At 26.9% G+C, this 17,816-nt stretch overlaps 1 protein-coding gene across 1 annotated transcript; it reads right to left on the reverse strand.

Moving 5' to 3' along the window:
- Positions 1 to 6,656: 6,656 nt before the first annotated feature.
- Positions 6,657 to 7,942, reverse strand: LOC135958748 (gustatory receptor 23a-like). The gene is made up of 3 exons (XM_065509642.1): positions 7,040 to 7,942; positions 6,805 to 6,975; positions 6,657 to 6,743 (listed from the first exon to the last, which is right to left on the reverse strand). Exons 1-3 carry the CDS (start codon positions 7,940 to 7,942, stop codon positions 6,657 to 6,659), a joined length of 1,161 nt encoding a protein of 386 aa, XP_065365714.1.
- Between the last annotated feature and the right edge of the window lie 9,874 nt (positions 7,943 to 17,816).

Consider the following 17,816-nt stretch of genomic DNA (forward strand, 5'->3'; position numbering starts at 1 on the left):
ACTCATAGAGGTCATGTGGATCCCGAAAGAGTGATCAGCCAGCTGGTCATATGGGATCATATGCAAAGAAAACCCTGAGGTAAAGCTAAGCAATGCTTAACCTTCTCGGGAGTTCAATAAAGAAGTAAAGGAGTGGGTACTAAGTACAGCTTCACACACGTCAAGTTTACTTGTTTTGTAGATGAGAGAGGAGAGGAGATTGGAAAGAGTTTCCTTCTTTTCTTCCTCTCTCTTCTATAAATATGCAAAGAAACTCCTGAGGAGCTTTCCCAGATTGGCTGCAATATGGATGCTTAACCTTCCCGGGAGTTCAATAAAGAACTGAAGGAGTGGGTATCAAGTGCTGGTTCACACATGTCATGTTTACTTGTGCAAGTCTTAAATTTGTAGATGAGAGAGGAGAGAGGATTGGAAAGATTTTCCTCCTCTCTCTTCTATAAATATACAAAGAAAACCCTGAGGAGCTTTCCCAGACTGGCTGCAATGCTTAAATTTCGCGGGAGTTCAATAAATAACTGAAAGAGTGGGTACTAAGTGCTGGTTCTCACACGTCAACTTTACTTGTGCAAGTCTTGAGTTTGTAGATGAGAGAGGAGAGGAGATTGGAAAAATGTTCCTCTTTTTCTTCCTCTCTCTTCTATAAATATACAAAAAACATCCTGAGGAGCTTTGGATACAGTCAAGCTAAGCAATGCTAAACCTTCCCAGGAGATAAATAAATAAATGAAGGAGTGGGCACTAAGTGCTGGTTCACACACGTCAAATTTACTTACGTAAGTCTTGAGTTTGTAGATGAGAGAGGGATTGGAAAGATTTTCCTCTTTTTCTTCCTCTCTCTTCTATAAATATACAAAGAAAACCCTGAGGAGCTTCCTCAGATTGGCTGCAATATGGATAAAGTCAAGCTAAGCAATGATAAACCTTCCCAGGAGTTTAATTATGAACTGAAGGAGTGGGTAGTAAGTGCTGCTTCACACGCGTCAAGTTTGCTTGCGCAAGTCTTGAGTTTGTAGATGAGAGAGGAGAGGAGACTTTCCTCCTTTTCTTCCTCTATCTTCAATAAATATACAAAGGAAACCTTGAGGAGCTTTGGATACAGTCAAGCGAAGCAATGCTAAACCTTCCCAGGAGTTTAATTATGAACTGAAGGAGTGGGTACCAAGTGCTGGTTCACACGCGTCAAGTTTACTTGCGAAAGTCTTGAATTTGTAGATGGGAGGGGAGAGGAGATTGGAAAAATGTTCCACTTTTTCTTCCTCTCTCTTTTATAAACTCAAGACTTGCTCAAGTAAACAGTTATTGGCCTATAAGAAGAGCATGTTGAATTGAGAAGGCTAATAGTGATCCTCACAACAAGAACGCATGGGCTTTTCGGACAAGTTAAAGAAGGAGGACGAAACTTTGGAACACTACGTACTTCAGTCCATCATATATTGAGAATTAAACTTTTGGTTAAATAATACTGGAAAGCAAACTGAGTTTCAAACCTCAATTGAAATTGGAATACTATATTCAAAGATATAGTATGCTACCTCTACTCAAGCTAGCGCAACTAACCTTTGTGCTTTCCGAAGCGCCCAAATAACATACATGATGGATACATCAATAAATCGGGAATCGGTTGCTATTTAAAATCTAGAAAATCGGCCCAGATATGATATATAAAGAAAAAACCAGGACAATGTCGATTTTTGGATTATTTTGGATCTATATCTGGATTACTAAGTCATTAATATAGACAATAAGGATATCAAATAATAAATATTTCAAAGTCCTTTACAACAGCGTATATAAGGCCATAATAATATGATGGACCGACCTACAATGGGTCAAAATCGGGAAAAATATTTTTTAACCCGAATTTTTTTTTTTTTTTTTTTAAAATTTTATTATACAATTTTGAAGAAAATTAAAAAAAAAAATAAAAAAAATTTTTTTTTAAAAATAATTTTTTTTTTTTAAATATTTTTTTTTTTTTAAATAATTTTTTTTTTTAAATATTTAAAATTTGTATTTTTAAGTATAATTTGAATACCTCTCAAACTCTCTTACTTGTTTACTTCTACAAACTTTCAGTTGAGATCTTTAGAACTAAACACGATCGTTACATCTATTAAGAAAATAAACGTCTAAGTAGGTTAAACTGTCTTTCCAAAGAGTCACCAACTATATGGGCTGCCCATCTTGCCCTTGAAAAACCAAAACAATGTTTTATTTGTTGGTTTATTTATTTTTAGTTTAATTTTTTGTTTTGTTGACATTAAAGAGACATCATCCATCATAATTTTTTTATCAGTAGCAATTAATGTTAACTAAGGTATTCGATAAAATATATAGCATGAATCAAATAAAATATATTTAGACATAAAAAGCCAAACATGCGTGATAGCCTTAAAGCAGAAAATATACTGATTTGTTTTTGTGTATAATTAAGATAATTTTTTTCACTATAAAGAAAATCAATTATAATTCTTGCACACGTTTAGAACGTAAGGTGCAAAATGCAAATTTTTAACGCCATTTTGACATGAGGTTCTTGATGATAGGAAGAGATTCAGCAACAATTTTGGGTTTTTTAAAACAATGTAAGGTGTTGCAACGAATATAATTTTGAGCTTATAAATTGCTAATGGGACCGGTTCCTTGATTGCTATTCATCAAATTGAGAGTTCTTGGTTTAACATTCTGTAGACTCTAACAAAAAGCTATACAACTGTCCTTTTTGAAATCCTTGGCTTAACATCCTGGATACTGTTATAAAAAGCTATGCTGCATAACTGTTATTTTTCAAAACAATTGAATTATTGAATTAAATTATATTGGTTTATATTTAAATATACAAAATAATGTTGTTTACACTGTTAGGAATTTAATATTTATGTTTTTTTTATACAATAGAATATTATTATCAGTGTATTCACGTGTTTAGCAGTTCATTAATACATTAAGCATTTATAATTCATTCTATTAATTTTTTGTTACACTTTATTATGCTAAAAGTATTTATAGTACATGATTTCAACAGGTTTTTCGCATTAATTTATTTAACGTTACCTATTGCTGTCGTGAGGATTTGTTAAGCGTATTACGGTTGAAAGAAAACTGACATTATTTTATTCATTGACATTCCTCTAATATCAATTGTGGTACTCTCATTCACATGCTTAGTATTTGTATACCCTTCATTATGACTAGTAAGGGAATATAAAAGTTTGTCGATCCGTTTGCAACATCTACATTTTTTCGTTTCTGCATTTTCTGGATATTTTTAGATAGCGGAGTCGATATAGCCATAGTCCAGCTGTCTGTTGAAATCACTATTCCGTAGACCCCAAATAACTGACATACAGGCTTCATACATCAATATATAGGCTAAAGTCCCAGTTCGTTTGCTATTTAAATTTGCGAAAATCGGTCCACAAAAGGCTGAGATATAAGCAAAAAATCACGACTATCTTGAATTTTGACCTACTTTGGATCTATATCTGGATTACTAGGTCATTAACATAAACAATATGGATATCTAATGAAGGGTAATTAAGATTCTTGACTGACTTCACCTTCTCAAGAAGGTGAAGGGGTATTTAAAATCGAGAAAATCGGTCCACAAATGGCTAAGATATAAAGAAAAAATCAGGACAACTTCGATTTTTGACCTATATCTGGATTACTAAGTCATTAATATAGACAATTTGTATATCTAATGATAGATATTTCAAAGACCTTTGCAACGACGAATATAAGACCATAGTAAGTTGGACCTACAATAGGTCAAAATCGGAAGAAAAAAAATTTGAAACCGAATTTTTTTTTTCACCAAAATTTTTTTTAAAGAAAAAAAATTGAAAAAAAACAAAAAATTTAAAATTTTAAAAAAAAAAAAATTTTTTTTAAATATTAAAAATATTAAAAATTTTTATTTTGAAGTATAATTTGGTGAAGGGTATATAAGATTCGACACAGCTGAATATAGTTCTTGTTTATATTATTATTTTAGTTAACTTTTGTTGTTGTTAATCTTTACATTTCCGCTCCCCATATTTGTCAAATCAATCATTTTGTTCTTGTTTTTTACTTGTTGTATTTACTATATTTCTAATGTTTTCGCCATTACCATTACCATCATTGTCAAGTTCAATTAGTTTGGCTGTTTAAGTGTTTAAATATTAGGCTATTAGTAGTTTTTTTATATTCTTTTTTTTTGCTAAAAAGCTAATGATATATGATTGGTAAATACTAACCAAACGGTAATAGAAATATTAAATAGTTTTATTTGTTGATTAGAGTTATTGACAAAAAGTTGAAAAATTCTATTTTAATTCGGAAAAGTGCGAAAATTCCCAATGGTTGGGGGAGAAAGTTGATGGAAAAAAATCAACTTACTCATTTGTTAGAATTGAAATTATGGGATGTTATTTCCAGAAAGATGAGAGTCTTAATTGGTCATTGATTTGCTCAAATATTCGTTGGAGACATCAGACATGTCAATGACTGATTGACCTTAAGGAAGCTCTCCAAAATTTTACAGATCCGGCAAGGCTGATATCCTTATTCTCATCGCCCCAGCTGGGGAAGAAGTTGTTGTGGTAGATCATGAGTTAGTGTTCAATTTCTACAGACAAAATCACAGAGATAAGGAAGAATTAAGGAAGCTCTACAAAATTTTACAGATTCAGTAGAAATTAGGTTACTCCACGGAGGCTTTCGGAGACATTACTGAAATAATTAGAGCTATTAAACCATTGTAATACCACTGGATGTTCGTTGACAATATCCTCCTTAGAACTATCCATAACTCGTTATACAGATCAGACAGATCTATCGGGAAGTTAAACTATGAAAGGTTCAACGCTATTATGCTTATACTCCTCTCCCTGGATGAAAAAGAAACTGTTGTGTCACACAATGAGCCAGTGATAAATTTATACAGACACAATCACATTTATATATCAACTTTTTATCGAAATTAATGAGATCGTGCACCTTGTATTTAGATGTGGTCACATTTACTGTCAACTCTTTAGTCCTATGTTGATATCGTTTCAGTAAATAACCCTAGCACTAACTCAATGTTTCATAAATCACACATTTCATTGACTGTACATCCCCTAAATTATCATTCGTTTCCTTGCTAACGGTAAAGGAGCTTATTCAATGTTATATTCTCAGCTGTGCAACAGTACAAAATAAATAGCTCCTGGCCGCCGACTGTAATGCAATAGTTTTTCTCATATTTGCCTAGACCTATGCCGCAGAAAGTAGCATTATATCTAAGTATTTCAAACCCTGTAGGAACCTTAAAGTGGTATCAAGTCTAGCCCTCTTTACGGTCCTAAGATTAAACCGTATATCCTGTAATTACTTAGCAATCTCGATAAGGAATGAAGATTTAAAGGGCTCAATGGCGAGCCCTTCCTTAATTATCAAGATGTCATTGCGATCTCTGGATTATTCTCCATAACTTAGATTAAAGTTTAGACTTCACTTTCAACTATTAATGGCATTTCGTCAAGATTCGCATAATGAAATCAGCATCGTATTGAGATATTTTGGGGTCTTGATAGAATTTTCACTCTATTGCGAAGTGCAAAGAACACGAATTGTAGACTAAACTCTTATCTATAGAGTAAACCTAACTCTTGTCTATAAAGTAGACTAGAGTCTTGTCTATAGAGTAAACTAAACTCTTATTTATAGAGTAGACTAAACTCTTATTTATAGAGTACTTGTCTATAAAGTAAACTAAACTCTTATTTATAGAGTAGACCTAACTCTTGTCTATAGAGTAGACTAAACTCTTATTTATAGAGTAGATTAAACTTTTATTTATAGAGTAAATCTAACTCTTATCTTTAGAGTGGACTAGAGTCTTTGACTAACTCTTATTTATAGAGTAGACCTAACTCTTGTCTATAGAGTAGACTAAACTCTTATTTATAGAGTAAACCTAACTCTTATCTTTAGAGTGGACTAGAGTCTTTGACTGAACTCTTTTTTTAAGAGTAAACCTAACTCTTGTCTATAGAGTAGACTAAACTCTTATTTATAGAGTAGATTAAACTTGTATTTATAGAGTAAATCTAACTCTTATCTTTAGAGTGGACTAGAGTCTTATTTATAGAGTAGACTAAACTCTTATTTATAGAATAGACCTAACTCTTGTCTATAGAGTAGACTAAACTCTTATTTATAGAGTAGATTAAACTCTTATTTATGGAGTAGACTAAACTCTTATCTTTAGAGTGGACTCGAGTCTTTGACTAAACTCTTATTTATAGAGTAAACCTAACTCTTGTCTATATAGTAGACTAGAGTCTTATCTATAGAACAGACTAAACTCTTAATTATGGACCAGACTAATCTCTTGCGTATAGAGTAGTATTATCTATAGACAAGAGTAGACTAATGTCTTGTCTTTGATATAGTTTTCACTGAGTTTACAATCTTTGAGTGAGTGATACCCAAGTCATGCTGGAGCGTAGTTTCAATTGTCGAAATAAACATTAAGGAATTGGAACCTTCTGATTTTAAAGCTTTAAATATTTAATTTTATTTAAGTATTACATATTTAAGTGCAGATATGCTAAAAGTGTTTTACAATTAAAGCAGAAATATATAAAAATATTTGTAATATTTGATATTATAGTGTCTTGATCTTAAGTTGTAATATTTGTATAATGATTAGAGTCAATCTTGGTAAACTGTATGAGTATTATTAAATGTGTAGCAATTAAGGCGCAAATCTGTAAATAATTTGAATAATTGAAATTTGAAAATTTTTTCTCGAACAGCAAAATTACTTACCGCAAATATATAGTGCAAATCATAATCAAAGAAACGTTTGCCGGTAAATACAATACGTTGATGCATTAATTGCAAAGTGAAATCATGCAGCAAATTCTTATATTGTGTGTTGATGGAAGGACAGGCGCCACTGCACACCAAACGGGATAAAAGTAAAGAAGTGCGTTGGCCCTTGTTTAAAAATAAACATGAAATTCAGATTAATGGGTTAATAAAAACGAATGATAATTCTTACCTCCTCTTTAATAGCCTGACAAATAAGACAAAATTTCACCATAAACATACCCAAAGGCACCATGGTAGCCAATGACGATATAATATTATAAACAGCCAATAGATTATCCATGGCCAAGAGGGTCCAGTAGATGTGACAAGTGAAATCCAAGAAATTCGCAGCACTGGCCGCAAACAATGAAGCCTGACCAAATTCATTCATTAACGTTGAAGCCTCATAGATGCAGGCATAAATATGTTTAATATTCTTAATAACATCCAGCGACTGCAGATGCTTATAGTCAATATCCAATAATTGCTGACATCGTTGCGTTTTCAAACAAACCACTTGATTTAGTTTTCTATTTAAACCCATCATGTAACACTTTAAAATCTCCACATACACAATGAATTGCAATAAACGAAAACGCATGGCCAAAATCGACATCAGAGCCCACCAATAGTAACCAGCATCGGAGTATAAATAAAAATTCAAAGCAAACACTATCAGGCCGGTGGTGGAGATCACGTTCATTATTAGAATTGTTGAACGAAACTGTTTAATGATGTTTGATGTTTTCACATCCATTTTCAAATGGATCTTAAAGCAATCATCAATTTCGTCTAGGGCCCTCAAGAAATCCAGATGCTGCTGTTGTTTGCTCAGGGTCTCACACAAAATGATGAAATGGGTAAACATTTGCGAGATGAAAACAATGGTAGACACAGCCCACGATATAATATACTCTTTCTCCATTTGCCTTTTCATTACACCCAATACACAACTAAGGATTAGTATGGCAAATAATAGAATGATGTAGAGCGTAAATAGGCATGACCCCTTCCGACCACAACATTGAGGGATTTGTATGCAAATGCCAAAGACCGAACAGATATTAAGAAGCCGTAACAAATTCCTATCCATGTTGGAACTAACTGCTGAAACTAACTGGATTTTCTTTTAAGTGCAACCAGAAGTTGCTGGCGAAGATTTCCAACTGATAGGAAGAGGTAATTAATGATGGAGATGAAATGATAGCAGAAGTTTGATATTAACCTTTAAAAGAGCAGGTTTTTTTTCAAAAATGAAGAAAAACGCTCAACCGCTTGACGTTTTATTATTTTTATTAAGCTTTTTTTAGTTTTATTGGTTCCTATTTGTTAATTATTGCATGAACAAATTTTCAATATTAAATTTTTACTCAAAATAAAAAATTGAAAAAAAATCGCTTTTGTCGCTTTAACATTTTCATTCTGTTTTAGTAGTTTAAATTGTTTTAAAAGCTAACGATCTACAAATTTACAAATTTCATTAAAGTTTTAAATTAATATTAGTGGTTATTATGTCGAACTTTTCTTTTTAGTTTAGATTTTAGGGGAAAAAAAAACTTCTTGTCGTTTTAACGCTTTCATTGTGTTTTAAAGGTTTTGTTTCCTTTAAGTCCTTAAAAGTTGTTTATTATTCTATAAAACGTGTTTTAAACAAAAAATCTTGCTTGAATTCCTAATTTAAAAAAAAATCGCCCATGACGTTTTAACGTTTTCATTGTGTTTTAGCATTTGTTCAGCTAAATTTTGGATAATATGTTAAAATATAACTTTCTTTACCTTAAGCACTTTCAAAATATTAAATTTCAATACAAAATGAATATTTTTGAAAAAAACGCTTTTGTCGCTTTAACATTTTCATTCTGTTTAAGTAGTTTTAAATATTTTTAAAAGCAGAAAATCTTCAAAATTGCTTATATAAGTTAAATTGTAAAATTTAGGCAAAAAACGCAAAGCGTTAAAAAAACCGCTGGGCGTTAAACAAAATTGCTAGACGTTTTAACTAGGGGATAACATCAAAAATAAGTAAAATTATGGATTTTTAGCAAAAAACGCTTTTGTCGCTTTAACATTTTCATTCTGTTTAAGTAGTTTTAAATATTTTAAAACCTAAAGATTTTCAAAATTGCTATATTAAAAATAAGTAAAATTATGGAATTTAGACAAAAAACGCTATGCGGTAAAAAACCGCTGGGCGTTAAAAAAATCGCTAGGCGTTTTAAACAGGCCAAAATATTAAAAATAAATAAAATTTAAGATTTTAAGCAAAAAACGTTGGGCTGTAAAAAAAATCGCTTTTACATTTTCATTCTGTTTAAGTAGTTTTAAACATTTTAAAAGCAAAAGATTTTCAAAATTGCATATAGAAAGAAGGGAAAGTATTAAAAATAAGTAAAATTATGGAATTTATACAAAAATCGCTGGGCGGTAAAAAAACCGCTGGGCGTTAAACACAATTGCTAGGCGTTTTAAATAGGGGATAACATAAAAAATAAGTAAAATTATGGATTTTAAGCAAAAAATGCTGGGCGGTAAAAAAATCGCTAAGCGATTTAGTAAACGCTTTTGTCGCTTTAATATTTTCATTCTGTTTAAGTAGTTTTAAACATTTTAAAAGCTAAAGATTTTCGAATTTGCTTATATAAAGAGGGGAAAATATTAAAAATAAGTAAAATTATGGAATTTAGGCAAAAAACGCAGGGCGGTAAAATAATCGATGGGCGTTAAAAAATCGCTATGCGTTTTAAACAAGGGAAAATAAGTAAAATTATGGATTTTAAGCAAAAATCTCTGGGCGGTAAAAAAAACGCTGAGCGATTTAAAAAACGCTTTTGTCGCTTTAAAATTTTCATTCTGTTTTAGTATATTAAAAGCAAAAGATTTTTAAATTTGTTATATAAAGAGGAAAAAATTTTAAAAATAAGTAAAATTATGGAATTTTGTAAAAAAACGCAGGGCTTAAAATAAACGCTGGTCGTTAAAAAAAAATCGCTATGCGTTTTAAGCAAGGGAAAATATTAAAAATAAGAAAAATTATGGATTTTAAGTAAAAAACGCTGGGCGGTAAAAAAAACGCTTTTACATTTCCATTCTGTTTAAGTAGTTTTAAACATTTTAAAAGCAAAAGATTTTAAAAATTGCTGTATAAAAGGGAAAAATATTAAAAATAAGAATTTAGGCAAAAAACGCAAGGCGGTAAAATAATCGCTGGGCGTTAAAAAAAACCGCTGGGCGTTTTAAACAGGGGAAATATTAAAAATAAGTAAAATTAAAAGCTTTTAAGGCTTAATTGGTTAAAAATAACTGTTAACCTTTAGGTTTCTGTTTAGTATTATTGAAGGCTGGTTTCATACTTACTTGCTTAAACATTAAGAATGTTCTTAACTTGTAAATAAAACTCTTTGATGTTTTTTTTGTATTTTTCACATAAATACTTTGTTGTTTTTGTTTGTCATTTTATTAATTATTGAAATATAATGGATTCTTTTTGGTTTTTCTTGAGATAAGCTTGTTTGTTTTTTGGATTTTGGTTTTTCATAAAATGTAATTTAAATTGATTTTTTTGGTTTTGTTTTTTGTTTTTAAGATATATATTTTGAATTGTTTTTGTTTTCATATAGTTTTTTTCCATTTAATTTTACTTGTTTTCTCATAATAATTGCAAGTTTGAGTTAAGGGATTTTTAGGAATTTAATTAGAGGAGATTTTTTTGCTTTTTTTTAAATTTATCTCAAAATATTATTTGTTGTTTGTTTAGAGGTTTTTTTTTTGTTTTTTTAAAAGCTATTAAATTTGTTTTAACAAATTGTTTCATTTAATTAGGTATTTTTTTTTAAAAATTTCAAGGGATTATAAGGCATTAGAAATGAATAAACAACTAATTAAGGTTCTTTAGGCGTTTTTAAGAGCTTTTCTTTTTGTTTACCATAAATATTTTAAGCTAAAATATGTTTAACAACTAAAAAAATTTGTTTATTTCAAAAAAAAACAAAAAAGATTTTTTAACAAGTTTCTTTATTGTTTAAAGTTAAATATTTTTAAAGCAACTTAAAAATTGTGTAAATATTTGTTTTTCAATAATAATATCTTGTTTTTTTTGTTAATAACATTTAAATGACATTGATACGTCTTGCAAATATAAATAAAATGCTGTTGTAATTGTTTTTTTTCCTTTTGTTTTATTATAAATTACCTTTTATTACTTTTGAGATGTTTTCTTTATATTTTTAAAGATTTAATATTTTTTGCTTTTTATGATTTTTGTTTTTATAAATATTTTATTTTGTTTTTTTTAGATTTTTTCTTTAATATTATGTTTAACAATCATAAATAGTTTGGTTTTTCTCTGTTACTAAATTCATTACTTCTTAAATTTATTAATAAATTTTTTATTTTTTTTCTTTACTTTTTTTAATATAATTGTTTAAAAAAATTAGATTATATTTGCCTCATTTATAAAATTAAAATGTATTTATAATTAAATAATAATAATAAAGGGAAATTTAATGAAAAATAAGTAAATTTTTCGAGTTAAAAAAAACGCTAAGCGTTTTTGAAAACCCGCAAGACGTGTTTTTGATATTGTACCTTAAAATTGCTTTAGCTTTATTAAAGTTTAAAAAGAAGTAAAATTACTAAATTCGGGAAAAAACGCAGGGCGTTAAAAAAAAACGCCTTGCTATATCCATGATTTAACAACAAATTATTGTTTTTGCAGTTATTTTACTTGATATTGAGACAATTATAGCTTTTTAACTGTTAAAAATATTAAAAATACAATGAAAACGTTAAAGCGTCAAAAGCGATTTTTTTTTCGAAATTACCTATTTTGTACCTTAAAACGGCTATAGGTTTTTTAAAGGTTAAAAATAAGTAAAGTTAAAAATTTCGAAAAAAAAAACGATTTTAAAGATAATTTAACTGGTTAAACAGAATGAAAGCGTTAAAGCGGCGTTGAGCGGTTTTTTCTTAAAATTTGTTAGAAGCAGCGGTTTTTTACTTTAGTTGTTATAAATAAGAAATTCCTAAGAAATTATGCCTTTAAATAAGCTTTAATTGTTTAAACAGAATGAAAACGTAAAAACGTCGAGCGGTTTTTGGTTTAAATTTTTTATAAAATGCCATTTTAATGATTTTAATCATTTTAAATATGTAATTTCTAAGAAATTATGCCTTTAAAGAAATTTTAACTGTTTAAACACAATCAAAACGTAAAAACGTAGAGCGTTTTTTTTTTCAAGTTTTTTATAAAATCCAATTTTTACGATTATAATCATTGTAATAGCCAATTCTTAAGAAATTATGCTTTTAAATAAGCTTTAACTGTTTAAACAGAATGAAAGCTGTAAAACGTTGAACGATTTTTTTCAATTTTTTTTTTAAATTAATTTTTTATGATTAGTCATTTTAAATAGCTAATTCTTAAGAAATTCTGATTTTAAAGAATCTTTGACTGTTTAAACACAATAAAACGTAAAAACGTAGAGCGTTTTTTTTAAATTTTTATAAAATACAATTTTTATGATTATAATCATTTTAAATAGGTAATTCCTTAGAAATTATATCTTTAAATAGACTTTAGCTGCTTAAACACAATGAAATCGAAAAAACGTCGAGCGGTTTTTTTTTTAATTTTTTGTAAAATGCATTTTTTACGATTATAATCATTTTAAATAGGTAATTTCTAAGAAATTATGCCTTTAAAGAAATTTTAAATGCTTAAACACAATCAAAACGTAAAAACGTCGAGCGGTTTTTTTTTTAAATTTTTATAAAATACAATTTTTATGATTATAATCATTTTAAATAGGTAATACCTAAGAAATTATGTCACAATGAAAGCGATAAAAACGTCGACCGGTTTTTTTAAATTTTTTGTAAAATGCAATTTTTACGATTATAATCATTTTAAATAGGTAATTTCTAAGAAATTATGCTTTTAAAGAAATTGTAATTGTTTAAACACAATGAAAACGTAAAAACGTCAAGCGGTTTTTTTCAAAATTTTTATAAAATAAAATTTTTATGATTATAATCATTTTAAATAGGTAATTCCTAAGAAATTATGTCTTTAAATAGACATTAGCTGCTTAAACACAATGAAAGCGAAAAAACGTCAAGCGGTTTTTTTAATTTTTTTTTTAATGAAATTTTTTATTATTATAATCATTTTAAATAGCTAATTCTTATGAAATTCTGCCTTTAAATAGACTTTAGCTCCTTAAACACAATGAAAGCGTCGAGCGGTTTTTTTTTTAATTTTTTGTAAAATGCAATTTTTACGATGATAATTATTTTAAATAGGTAATTCCTAAGAAATTCTGCCTTTAAAGAAATTTTAACTGTTTAAACACAATGAAAACGTAAAAACGACGAGCGGCTTTTTTTTCAAAAATTTTTATAAAATACAATTTTTATGATTATAAACATTTTAAATAGATAATTTCTAAGAAATTATGTCTTTAAAGAAATTTTAACTGTTTAAACACAATGAAAAAGTAAAATCGTCGAGCGATTTTTTTAAAATTTTTTATAAAATGCAATTTTTATGATAATAATTCTCTTAAATGGGTATTTCCTAAGAAATTATAGCTTTAAAGAAACTTTCACTGCTTAAACACAATTAAAGCGTAAAAAACGTCGAGCGGTTTTTTTGTTCAAATTTGTTAGAAGATGTATTTTTATGATTCTAATTGATTTAAATAGGTAATTCCTAAGAAATTATAACTTTAAAGTAACGTTAACTGCTTAAACGCAATGAAAGCATAAAAAACGTGGAGCGTTTTTTGTTTCAGTTTGTTGAAAAATATATTGTTTTATGATTTATTCAATTATTTTAAATAAAAAAATGAATTTCAGGTTGCAGTCATGAATTTTAAGTTCAAAAAAAAAACGCTTTGGAAATTTTTAAATTTTTTTTTGGAAATTTTTAAAGTTTTAAACATATTTTTAAGGTTTTAGGAAAATTACTAGATTTTGAATAAAATTTGTTTTAATTAGCTTTGTAAATACTTAAACACAATGGAATCGTAAAAGCTGCAAGCGTTTTTTTACTTACAATGAAAGCGTTCAATAAAAAAAAAAACGCTTTGGAAATTTTTAAATCTCATTTTGAAATTTTTAAAGTTTTAAATATATTGTCCAGGTTTTAGGAAAATTACAAACTAGATTTTGAATAAAATTTGTTTTAATTAGCTTTGTAAATACTTAAACACAATGGAATCGTAAAAGCTGCAAGCGTTTTTTTTACTTATTTTTTTTTTGAATTTTCCCTCTTTTTTTTAAATAAAATCATAAATAATTCTTATTGTTTAGCAAATTATTGTTAAAAACAAAAAAACATAAACCTTGAATAGTCTTTACCAATAAAATTCCTTTCTAACTCTTTGTCAATTTGCAAAAAAAAATGTTATGTTTATATATGTATGTTTTTTTTGGTTGCTTTTGTTTAGATGGCATTTCTTTAAAAAATAAATTATCACATTTTGAGCTAAAAAACATTGTAATTTTGTTTTTGTTCAAAAAAAGTATACTATTTATCTTGAGTTGTTCTAAATACTGTACTGGGACGGTAGCCAGTTTGCTTTTTTCCATATATATTTGTGTATGTATGTATGAATGTAAAATTTGGTATTATTTTCTTTCAATATTTTTTTCATAATTTTTTTGTTTGCATTATGTAAACTGCAAAAAAATTAATAAATTTCTTTAATAAAAAGCTTTAGTTTTTGCTTGGTAATATGGCTTATATTTAAATATTTGTTATGTATGTAAGTTTTTTGCATATTTTTTTTTTAATTAAAAAAAAAAAAATTGTTTTAAGAAGCTTTTTTTTAATTTGGTTTCTAGTGAAAAAATGTTGTTGTTTTCCGTGTTGGTAGCTTTTATGAAAAAGTAAAAAAGTTTGAATTTTTCTTCATTTTGTTCTTCATACGGTTGTTTTGTTTTTGGTAAAAAAAATAAAAATTTTATTTCTGTTTATTTTAAAGTTTGATTTACTACTAGTTAATGGTTTTTCTTAATTTTTTTTCTCTCATATATTTTTAAAAATTTCCTGTGTTTTTTTTGTTGTTTAATAATCCTTAGCGGTTTTTAAATCTGTTATAGATAGTTTTATTTTATTCCTGTGTATGTGTGTTTAATTAAATTATACCATATTGTTTGTATTTGTGTATAATTTCTAACTACAATTCCTACAGCCACATTTAGCATTAATGCTTTCTCTCTATTATCTTTACCCTTCCTTAACCCTGCTCTATATTTAGTTATAACTCCTGCTCTAGACCTCATTTTGTTGAAAATGCAAAAGAAAATTCTAAACCAAACTCTCAAATCTAAAAAGTTTTGGAAATTCAATTAAAAATGGTTATTAATTTTAATTTATATTTTAAAAAAGTTCTGATCAACAGAGCTAATTCAATACAATTGAATTTTATAACGGAATTTGTATATATCATTTTATATCAAGCTTGCCTTAGATATACTGCCATAGAAAGCTTTTCTCTATAAGAAAGCTTTCCATAAATATAAATATTGTTTATATCTCTTGATAAATAAAGCTTTAATTACAGTTATAATACAATTAAATGTCTTTAATTTGTTTAAAACTCATTTTATATAAAGCTTTCAGATATAATAAAGTTGAAAAGCTTTTCTTTTATAATATACATTAAGCTTTTACAAGATCTTTCATTTTAAATGTACTAAAGCTTTTAAAAGTTTAGAAATAAACATTGATCCTTTCCTTTCTTTGTTTCTTTAACAAAAAATTATATAAAGCTTTTAAAAGCTTTCAAAATAATACAGTTAAATGTCTTTAATTTGTTTAAAATTTAATCTATATAAAGCTTTCATATATATTAAGCTTTAATAGCTTTTCTTTTATAATTTAGTTTAAGCTTTTAAAAAATTTTCATTTAAACTGTGCTATAGCTTTCAAAAGCTTTTAAAAGTTTTGAAATATTTCATTTTTTCAACATTTATTCTTTTCAAAACTGGTTTTCTCTTTCTTTAACTTTGTTTCTTTAATAAGAAATTATATAAAGCTTTCGAAAAAGCTTTATTATTTATAAAGCTTTCAGTTATACTCGTATTAATCTTTAATAGCTTTACTTTTCTTATTTAATTTAAGCTTTTATAAGATTTTCATTTAAACTGTCCCAAAGCTTTTAATAGCTTTTGAAAGATATCTTTTTTTAATATTTATCCTTTCCAAAACTTTTTCTTTCTTACTCTCTCTCTCTCTTTACCTGTTTTGTTTCTTTACTAACAAATTATAAATAATTGAAAAAAGCTTTGTTTTGTTTATTTTTTTTTTATTGAAAAAAATTATAAAAAATTAAGTTTTTATTTAAAATAAAAATTTGTATATATTTAAAATAATAAGGAACTGAAATATATTAAAAATAATAATAATAATGTAAACAAATAATTGTTATTGTTTTTTAATATTTTTATTTTTTATGTTGTTTTTTTTATAGTTTTGTTTTTATAATAAATATCTCAAGTATTTTAACGACACATATTTTTAGTTAGTAATATAATACCAGTTTTTTTTAAATGTTTACCTTTTTTGTTTGAAATAAATTTAGTTTTTAAATAAAAAATAATGTAAACAAAATGCTAAGTTTTAAAGGGCTTTAAACTAGAAACTGTTATACACTTAGAAAAGGCAAATAATTTTGGATTGTCATTATCGTCAAAATCGTTAAAAATTAGCAGTATAACAGTTTTTTTTAACTGCTAATTAAACTGTTATACTGTAAACTTTTAAAAGCTTTTGATATTTGTTGAAGATTTAGAAATGTTTCTCGCCAAAACTGTTATACAAAATTTTTCTTTTGTAGAAAACTGTTATACAACCACAATCTTATAAAAAATATGAGTATGAGTCTGTATAACAGTTTTAAAAATTTCTAATCAAACTATAATTTTATTGTTCATTTTAAGAAGACTTATGATATTTGATTTAAATTAAATAAATTTTTCTAACCAAAACTGTTATATTGTGTAAATATCTGGAGATTTAAAAATTTTCAACAATTTTCAATAAAAAAAACTGTTCACAATGAAAATCGTATTAAAGAATTATAGTATAACAGTTTGTATAACAGTTACTAGAAGTGTTACTAAAACTGTTATACTAATTAGTTTTAGAAGCCAATTGATATTTGCTTAGATTTCTTTAAGAATAACTGTTATACAAACATTTGCTTGCTAAAAATGAACAATATAACAGTTTGTATAATAGTTTTAAAATTGTTAATACTGCTACTGTTGTTATTGTTTGTTAGACAAAGAAATCCTTTCAAAAATCTCGGTATAACAGTTTTTCAAACTTCTAAAGAAACAACATTTAAGTAAGTTTTGCTAATTTTTTCATCATTAAACAACTATTTTAATGAATTCGGTTCAAAATCTACAGTATAACAGTTTTCAAAACTGATATTTAACTGTTATACTGCTTAGTTTTATGATCATTGATAGTTGTGAAACAAAATTGTTAGTCCGCTTTGGTATATTTTTTCCCATAATATTTATTAAAACAACTGTTTTAACTAAGTCTTTTAAAAATCAAAAGTATAACAGTTTTCAAAACTGATATTTAACTGTTATACTGATTAGTTTTGTAAGTCATTGACAGATATTTAAAACTTTTTTCGTAATAAAACTGTTATACAAAAATTTCTTACTAAACATTGCCTGGCTTTCAAAACTGCTAATCAAACTGTTATACTGTTAAATTCCTTAAAGTCACTGATATTTGTTTTAACTGTAAACTTGTTTTATTAAATAATTTTCATACAAATTATGCAGTATAAAAGGCTGACAAATAAACTGTTATACTGTAACTATTTTCAGTCCATTTGTGTATTATTTTCATTAAAAAAAATCTGTTATACAAACTGTTATAAAACCTTTATTCTGTCTCTATGTTTCTTACCAAACTGTTATACCACGTTAAATACCTA

Source organism: Calliphora vicina, chromosome 4 (genome assembly GCF_958450345.1).
Source record: "Calliphora vicina chromosome 4, idCalVici1.1, whole genome shotgun sequence".
NCBI classification, from domain to species: Eukaryota; Metazoa; Arthropoda; class Insecta; order Diptera; family Calliphoridae; genus Calliphora; species Calliphora vicina.

What these genes read in the sequence shown, in the direction of transcription:
- LOC135958748 (XM_065509642.1), bottom strand. Translation starts at nt 7,942, where the DNA reads ATGGATAGGAATTTGTTACGGCTTCTTAATATCTGTTCGGTCTTTGGC. An exon ending in GTCAGGCTATTAAAGAGGAG is followed by an intron (nt 6,976 to 7,039) that starts GTAAGAATTATC and finishes TTTTTAAACAAG; the next exon opens with GGCCAACGCACTTCTTTACT. An exon ending in ATTTGCACTATATATTTGCG is followed by an intron (nt 6,744 to 6,804) that starts GTAAGTAATTTT and finishes AATTATTTACAG; the next exon opens with ATTTGCGCCTTAATTGCTAC.